The sequence below is a fragment of the Cebus imitator genome, unplaced genomic scaffold (assembly GCF_001604975.1).
Source record: "Cebus imitator isolate Cc_AM_T3 unplaced genomic scaffold, Cebus_imitator-1.0 Scaffold8, whole genome shotgun sequence".
NCBI lineage: Eukaryota > Metazoa > Chordata > Mammalia > Primates > Cebidae > Cebus > Cebus imitator.
Window position 1 is genome coordinate 6,927,391 of NW_016107323.1, and position 9,233 is coordinate 6,936,623.

General features: G+C 48.3%; 1 protein-coding gene across 5 annotated transcripts in view; it reads right to left on the minus strand.

Moving 5' to 3' along the window:
* Positions 1-4,226: 4,226 nt before the first annotated feature.
* The window catches only part of GIT2 (GIT ArfGAP 2), a 72,259-nt gene continuing 67,252 nt past the window's right edge, over positions 4,227-9,233 (minus strand). For all 5 annotated transcript variants that reach the window (XM_037743290.1, XM_017541831.2, XM_017541824.2 and 2 more), the window contains 2 exons: positions 8,169-8,232; positions 4,227-7,663 (listed from right to left, as the gene is read on the minus strand). In XM_037743290.1, coding sequence (XP_037599218.1) covers positions 7,451-7,663; positions 8,169-8,232 — 277 coding nt within the window. In that variant the 3' untranslated portion in view covers positions 4,227-7,450. The remainder of the gene's footprint in view (positions 7,664-8,168; positions 8,233-9,233) is intronic.

Below are 9,233 nucleotides of genomic sequence, written 5' to 3' on the forward strand. Positions count from 1 at the left end.
AAAAAAAAAAAAAAAAAAAAAATGAATTGCTAACAGTGTTGGAGCAAATGGACAGTCATCTTGGAAAATAATGAAGTGGAACCTTTCCCTACCTTTAAAAAAAAAAAGCGCTCCTGTGTGTAAAATGTTCTGGGAGAGATGGGGCTCACAGGACTAAGCCAGGCCAAGAGGCCAGGGCCAGGTGAGTGGGGTTCTGAAGGGAAGAGCAGTGGAGAGCCAGGCCCAAGGGTGGCTAGGGGATGACACAAAGGAGGGGGAAGATGAGTCCCAAGAAGAGAAGCTGGGGGTCGGGTGAGAAGAGGGGCTTTTGAGGAGGAGACGTGGTCTTTGGTGAGAAGCTGCCTTTGGGAGAGAAATGGTGCCAAGAAGTTCTGAGTAGGTTTGAGTGGTTCGAGGAATGGGAGAGATAGCAGCTGGGGAGCTGTAAGCCCAGCAGGGGCCTGGGTGTGGGGCAGGACGGGACGGTGAGGCAGGCAGGAGGATGAAGTGAGGGTCCAGGCCAGCCTCTCCTCATCTCCAGCAGCCCCTCCCCTTGGGACTTGGAGGGGAGCTGACATGCATACCCTGAACACAGCTGGAAACACCAGGGCTGGGCTGAAGCAGAACTCTGGCTGCTGGTTCCATGGCTGGCTGGCAGAGGCGGGGACTCCCAAAATCCATGGATCACAGGGACCCATTTCTGGAAAACCTCAAGTGCCCAGCCTGTTGGACAGTGAGCTGCTCCTCAGATGGTGGCCGAGTGCACTCTACCCTGTCAGCTTCGGGGGATGGAGACTGCTCCTGTCACGGTGTTGTGAGCAATGGGACAGAGGCACTCAGACAGTCCTTCAAGTCAGCCATGCAACAAATGCTAAAGAGGTCCAGGTGCCAGGGACTCAGCCTCCAGCTCGAGAGCCCCTGGGCTGTGAGGGCACCAGCTGCCAGGGCTGTGAAAGCCGTCTGTTTACGTAGCTTGTTGCCCACCTGTCCCCCATATCTAGACTTGTGGGGAGGAGCCTTTGAGGTGCTGCAATGCAGCCAGCCTAGTGGCACCCGCTCCAAATGAAGGCCGTGTTCCCCAACTCCTTTGTTTCATTGTTTTTTTGTTTTGTTTTGTTTTTTGAGACACTCCAGGTTGGAGTGCAGTGATGAGATCTCAGCTCACTGCAACCTCTGCCTCCCAGGTTCAAGAGATTCTCCTGCCTCAGCCTACCGAGTAGCTGGGATTACAGGCACACACCACCACACAGGGCTAATTTTTCTATTTTTAGTAGAGATGGGGTTTCACTATGTTGGGCAGGCTGGTCTTGAAATCCTGGCCTCAGGTGATCCGCCTGTCCCCGCTTCCCAAAGTGCTGGGATTACAGGCATGAGCCACCGAACCCGGCCCCGACTCCATTGTTGATGGTAGTGGGGGCTGCCATCAAGCTGGCTGCAGCAAGGCAGCATGGCTGGGGCTGCACGGCTGGGGCTGCACACTCCACGGAGCCGGTGGGAGCCCTATCTCTTCTGACTTGGGATAGGAGCTCTTTGTGCTGCTGCAGCTTCCAAAACCGAGGCTGCAGACCCAGGCCTCCTGCTTCAGGAGGGCAGGGCTACAGCCGCCCAAACTGCAGCTGTGGATTTGAGGCTCCCTGTGCTCTTGGGGTAGCTGGGAAGAGGCAGGATCTGCCCTCCTGGGTACAGCTACAGCCACTGGACCTGTGACTGCAGACCTGGGCCTCCTGCTCCATGAAGCAGGCAGGAACCAGGGACAAGTGGGAGCCCTTCCTCTTCTGAGTTGGCAAGGCAGGAGCTCCTGGGTATAGCTGTGGCTGCCTCCCAGGCACAGGACCCAGGCGCCTCTGCAGCCTCCACCCTTGAGCGCCCCAGAAAGGACCTCCCAGTCTCTGCAGGCTCAGGGGTGTCTGCTCCCACTGCCTGGCCTCTCTTGGCTCCCAACATCTGCTCCTATCTCACAGCAGGGTTGGGGCCAAGCCCTGGGGCCATGAATGGCAGTGGGAGGCAGATAGTCCTGGGTAGAAGCGAGCAGGGTCCCCAGTAGGGCCCCACGTACAGGCCAGGGAGGGCTTGAAGCCTGGGGACCAGGCTGCCAGTCCTGCAGACTGGAGTGGGGACTCATGGTACCTCTTCTGGGCCTGCCCATGGCTACCCATGGACCAATCGGCATGCACTTCCTTCTCTCTGAGGCTCACAAACGCCGTAGGCTCAGCAAGAAGATGGCCTGAGGACAGAGAGGGCAGACAGATGACGGGACAACCAGCTGCAGAGAGGAGTGGTCTCTCTGCTTATAGCTGCAGACGATGGGATGACCAGTTGCAGAAAGGAATAGTACCCTCTCCATTGAGAGCTGCAAAAACAACCTGCAGGCAAAGAGGAGCTACCCTCTACTGAAAGCTTCAGAGACCTACAGAGACATCTGAATGACTTGCCTGCAGGGAGGAGCCATCCTCTCCAGGGCTTCCTCTCTGCTGACAGCTGAACACTTGAGGGGACGACCTGCCTACAGAGAGGAGCTGTTCTAACACTAAATAAACATCTTCTTCACTCTTCACTTGTCTGCGTACCTCATTTTTCCTGGATGCAGGACAAGAACTCAGGCAAAGGCACTGCGGTCACAGAGGTTTCTGGCCAGAAAAATTGACACCCCAGAGATCCTGTAACATTGTGACTTCGCTGGAGGCTGGGAAGCATGCCCTGGTGGTGAAGAGGAATGAGCACGACAACCACTGATAGATGTCTCTCCTCAGATGCCAGGCTCGGCCTCCTGGGCTGTAAACTTCCTCATCTGAAAAATGGGAAGAAACACTCACTTCATCTAGCTAGCTGTAGAGAGGATGAAATAAATGAACATGTGTCAAGAACTCAGGACAGTGCCTGGTGCATAGGAAATGTCAGCTAAAATTATAATGGTAACTACACATGGCTCTCCTACACTAAAACATGTTTAAAAGCAGAAGCTGAAGGGCTGTGTGGTGGGAAAGGTCTGGAAACGGTCTACAGCAGAGCTTCACAGTGTGGTCCCTTGAACCTGTTAGAAATGCCTACTCCTGGGCCCCACCCCAGAGCTGCTGAACCATACTATGGGGGCCTGGCCTGGTGAGCCCGCCAGCGTTCCGGGAGGCCTGTCGCTGGCTATTTTGAGCCTCCCTGCCTGAGAAGGTTGCTCTGGGCATGAGCTGTGTGAGCTACTGGTCCTAAGCCTGCACAGACATCCCCTGGACAAGTGGGATCACAGCGAAGACGTGGCATCTTTCCAACTTCTCACTTGGAAAAGCACTTGTTGTGCTTGGGCCTTACCCCGCCCTTCTCCCATTTGAGAGAGTCCCAAGTCACCTAACCAGAGGACAATCAGAGGTGATCATGGGCAGCCCTGATGAACCCCGATGCAAATCTATACCAGTTCCCCCTAGGAACCCACACAGGGGACCTTTCTATGAAAATTAAAAAAAAAGGCCAGTGGTTTTAAGACAGTGAACTCATTCCAGGACCCCATCACCTGTTAGGAAGAAGGGAGGGCATCTGTGCTGAGCTGGCTTTCACTACATTAAAAAAATTAAACTTAGGTGCTGGGCGCAGTGGCTCATGTTTGTAATCCCAGCACTTTGGGAGGCTGAGGGAGGTGGATCACTCGAGGCCAGGAGTTTGCACCAGCCTCAGTAACATGGCGAAACCCCCTCTCTACTAAAAATACAAAAAATTAGCCAGGGGTGACCGGGCGAGGTGGCTCAAGCCTGTAATCCAAGCACTTTGGAGGCCAAGGTGGGAGGATCACCTGAGGTCCGGAGTTCAAGACCAGCCTGACCAATATGGTGAAACCCCATCTTAAAATTAAAAAAATAAAAAAAATTAGCCAGGCGTGGTGGCGCATGCCTGTAATCCCAGCTACTTGGGAGGCTGAGGCACGAGAATCACTTGAACCCCGGAGACGGAGGTTGCAGCAAGCTGAGATTGCACCACTCCAGCGTGGGTGACAGAGGAAGACACTCTCTATAAAAGAAAAAAAAGTTAAACTTAGGGAGTAAATACACTACGATAAGATGCACGCAACTAATATCTTAATCCAGAGTTTAAAGAAAGCTATTTGCTAAGCACAGAGGAAGAAAAAGATCATCATTACAGTAAAACTGCTGGATCCCCAAAGCTATGAAACACTGCATCTCACTAATGATGGCGTTATGGGAGAACTTTCTCAGACCTTTTACAGAGTATCTGGAAACATCAACTAATTGATGGGGAGCACAGCATTACCACAAAAACACTTGTAGAGCCTGTTTATTGCATAACTAGCAGGCACAAATTCCAAAACAATTTTACAACACTTAAAGGGCACAATAATTACAGGAATACAATGTACAATAAAAAGTACAGAATAATGAGTGACAGGGATCAAACATGTTGGAATAAAAGGCATCTCAGTTTTCCTATGCAGCATCTTCTTTTCTAAGAACACATGTTACCTTCAACCAGGAGAAGGAAAGAAAGAAAATTATACTATTGGAAAGCTCATGGGTGCCACTGAGGACAAAAGGAGGCGAGTTTTGCTCTCAGTTCTGCAACTGAATCGCTGGAGGAGCCCTGCACAGCTCCTGAGTTGTGCGTTTAGAGTTCCAATTACATGAAATGCTGTGTTTGATCTTTGGGCCCAATTCAATGTTCTTTGGCAAATAAGAACTATTTGCATTCCAAGGCAGATGATGATTTCTGTGAAAGGAGCTTAGGGGTAGAGCTTTTTCCTTCTGTTCAGCCAAGTGCCAGTTTCATAAAGTGCACCTCTGCCCTATTGGCTTCAGGGGAAGGGTGGCATATGGGGAGGAAGGGATCACTGAGAATACAGGGTAAAAAAAACGACGTTACCAAACTCAGACATTGCTAGTGCAAGGTACGGAATCCATGTGCAAAAGGTGGCTGGAACAAATGTTCAGACAAGGTGCGATTTGCCAACAGGAGCAGAGAATTCTGACACCAGATCTCAGATGAGGCTAAGGAAATGCGCGGGGCACGTACGGAGAGGATGATGGCAGCCCTCCACTGGCTGCGTGACTCCACCGGCTGTGGTGGGGAGGGGGGAGCTTCTGTTCGGAGTTTTGGCACCGGAGGCTAGCTGAGCACTCTTCTGAGATATTCTTACAAGTGGAAATGCTTTGTTGGTCCCCAGGTTCCTTGACTTTCTCTAGGGCCATAAAGACAACATCCTCTACTGCAGGTCCTCAAACGTTCCAAGGAAAACACTGCTTCACCTCCTGCAGACAGCTCATCTTCCAGAGGCCTCTACAGAAGCCTGTCCTCCCTGGGACAGCAGGGGCAGGGGTTGGCAAGAAAAAGGAAGGTCAGCTAAGTACACGAAGTCTGCAGAAAAGGCTATCAGATGGTGCCTGAACTTAAGGTAGCATGTCCCCTTCTAAGGCATGCCTGGAGCATCCAACAGCAATGTGGCACTTAGGGCTGTGCAACAAACAAGTGGAAGAGTCTTTTGGAGATGTGGACCCTTTTCCCATGCTACTCACAGTGTAGCAAAATGCGACAAAAGCATCCACACACGGTGACTTGGTAAAGCATGCACCGTCGGGGTGCTACTTTCATGACAGCATACGGTCAAGCTATAAAGGTGTGCGTGAATCAGTCCTGTGGAAATAGAGGCTTAGTTATTAGGATGTATTGAGGCAACTTGTACTTTGATTCTTGTGTCTTCTCCATGTGAATGAATGACCACTATGGGACAGAACATACAGGTAAAAACAGGAGGGACAGCAACGTAACGCACAGGGTAAGCCGGCTCCCTTATGGGTAAGGCTCAGAGGTTGCTCCAGGCGTGTCTGGGGAAGCCAGGCCCTCACACTGCACAGCTTACAGGGCCCTGGGGCTGTGAGCTGGCAGCCTGAAGGCCACAGCTCACCTGTACATGGTCTCTGAAAATGTTCAAATTGGTTGCCAACATTTACAAATGGAGAGATGGCACCAAAAAAAAAAAAAAAAAAAATCTAGGTTTCTTGTCTCTTGAAAAACCAAATCTGTGGCCACCCGAGGCCCACTTTTCCACATGGCAACAGGAGTGGAGCTGGTGGCTAGTGCCCCTACTGGGTAGGCCATGGGCTCCCCATAGTCCCATCTGTCCCGCTGCTGTGTACCTGGCTCCCTTCACTCGTCCACAGCACCGGCCCTAAGTCAGGGTCTGAACCACACACACAGAACAGCTGCAGTATGCAGGAACAGGAAGATGCTTTAACATTCAGAAGAAAAAGGGGCTTTTTAGTAACTAAAAAACAATCTGAGCATGTTCCAGCACTTACACCTTACTCTTTCAGAGCTTTGGGGCAGCAGGCAGCCAGCTAGAGCATACTCTCTAGGGGATTATTGAAAGTTGATGTCTAATTAAGTACTCGTGAGGTGATGGAGGAGACACTAAGTCAGATGACTGCATATAATATATCTTTCCTTATAAGAAGTCCTTAATGAAAAATGCGAAGCAACTCATGTGAGCAAGCTGTAAGTGGTTAGAGACGCAAGCTGACTGGATGAAAGGTACAACACAACGTCAGGGAGTAGATGATCTTTTCTTCCTACATTTCACGGCAGTGATTCCTGAATGGGTGGCACAAAATTAGTTCTGGCTTGTTGGACTGACACTTCTCTTTGCTGCAGGTTTTGAACAAACTGTTTGGTTTACAGGGGTGAGGGAGAGCACCTGACAATGGGTGGTGATGTGGGTGGAGCTCCTACCCTGAACATGGCTTCATGAGACGTGCTGTGGCGGGTGAATGCTTTATCTCATTCCATGGAGCCTTCAAGATGACAATAAAATATCAAGAGATAGGAGCTTGAGATAACAAAATTAAATGATAGAACATGTAACAGGGTAAAACAGAAGAAATTCATTGTTTCTGTAATTGATCCTGTAAAACAGGATCAATTCATTGTTTCCTCCCAAGAGGGGCTGTGACACTAGTTTTAAAAAGTGGCAAAGTCCTTTCTCTACAGACATGCTTGGAGATACCCCAAACTTAGCTATTCTGAAGTAGGCTGAGAAATTCACTTATTGCACGATGCTTGGTAGGGAACAAATGATTTTTTTTTTTTTTTTAGCCGAACTGTCCCAAGAAAATGTTTTACAAAGAATCTCATTTATAGTTTTAGGCATAGGCAGGGAGTTTTAAGGGATGGAAAGGTTTTCACAAATTTTAGACAATGAAACTGTACTTTTGGATGTATGTGATCAACTCAACAGGTGTTGACAACACAGCCGAACATCAGAAACTAAATTGGCAAATAGGCACAAAATAAGGCAAGTGGGTTAAATTAATAGTTGAAAATTTGTTAGAAAACATGCAAAAATAATACTGAGTTTTCCTTTAAAAAGTTTTAAACCATCATTAAATGTTTCTTTTTGTAGAAATCTGAAGAGTTCTGTGTCTGAATTTGAAATTGGACTTTAAAAAGCCTAGAAAACCAAGGAGGCGGCGCCCTGCCTGTGTCAGTTGTTGTTCTCTTTGGTGGTGATGGTGACCAGCTGCTTGGCAGCCTTGGCAATGTCGTACGCACACTGGATGACCTGCTGTGTGACCAGCTGGACGTCTGTGGGTGAACCTGGGTCCCCCGGGAGGGTCTTCTTGCACTCTGACTGCAGTCGGTAGGCACTGGATGTCAGTAAACGAAGGGAAGTCCTCACCATGTCAGACTTGGGTTTCTAAAAGCAAAAAGATAGCTGTTCACCCTGAACTGCAGGGCAGTCATCCAAAGGTGACAAACTTTCTTCTAAAGCAAACCAAGCCAGAGTGAAAGGCAGTTTGGTCCTGCCCTTTCTCAATGGGGTGACTTTACACACTCCAAGCTTCGCAGCCCATAGCGTAAGAGATGCTGAAATATTCTTATTCAAAGATCAAAGTACATGCAGGGTAACTTTAGTAGTATGTGCTATTTTGAGGTAGTTCTTGAAAAATATTAGTCCATGTGGATAAAATATTCCAGAAAATCCTATAAATTTAAAAATTTGCCTTTTAGCATGTGATTTGTACTTCTTTGTCTGATTAAATCAATATTCATGTAAAAGAAAAAGATTTCAAAGCTCTATACGACTGCAAATTTTAAAACTTCATGTGCTACAAAAAGGCTAATATAATATATAGGTCATAAAGAAATTTCTTGCTATTTATTTAAAAGGATTTAAACCAAGTGAGTAGGAAGTGACTTACTTTGGGGAATAATGCTGCCATTTCTGTAACAGCTACGTGTATCCTCTCTGAGCAGGGAATATAACTGCAACAATATAGAAGAAGTTATTCAGTCACAGTAAAAATGATTCAGAGGCAAAGAGTCCCCAAGTGCTAGAACAGCTTCTGTTTACATTTCCTTAATGAAGGGGCTGGCGCTGCAGCCAGCCGGCTGTGCATCCCACATCAGCAGAGGGTGCACAGTTATAAAGCAGGGCTCCCATTGCTTCCTGGAAGTTCAATCTGATGAAAAGGCTCCAAGTATGAAATATGGCAACATACACTCCTGGCCAGGTGAGGCCACACAACAATACAGAAACATAATTCACCCTCCTCACATCAGTCATTTACTTCTCATGTGTTTTACTGTCCTAATTTCTAGAAAGAGAAAAAATTTCCATGCAAAAGGCCACAAAAATAAAAAATAAATGACTGAAAACATTCCTTAAAATTATAATTGGAGCCTCTCAAGTAGCTAGAACTTCAGGCATGCGCTGCCATGCCTGGCTGATTTTTAAATATTTTTTTGTAGAGATGGTGTCCCTACACTATGTTGCCCAGCCTTGTCTTGAACTTCTGGATTCAAGTGATTCTCTTGCCTTAGCCTCTAAAGTGCTGGGATTACAGGTGTGAGCCATGGTGTCCGGCCCTTTCCTCATTTTTTAAACAATGAAGTTGGCTTCTGAACAGATTGTCATAAGCAACTTATGTACTTCCCCTTTGTAATAAATCTAGTTTCAAAACTATTTTAATATTAAAACTGTTGGCTGGGTGTGGTGGCTCATGCCTGTAATCCCAGCACTTTGGGAGGCCGAGGTGGGTGGATCACCTGAGGTCAGGAGTTTGAGACCAGCCTGGTCATTATGGTGAAACCCCTTCTCTACTAAAAGTACAAAAAATTAGCCGGGTGTGGTGGTGCACGCCTATAGTCCCAGCTACTCAGGAGGCTGAGGCAGGAGAATTGCCTGAACCCAGGAAGCGGAGGTTGCAGTGAGCCAAGGTCATGCCACTGTACTCTAGTCTGGGGGAGAAGAGTGAGATTCTGAC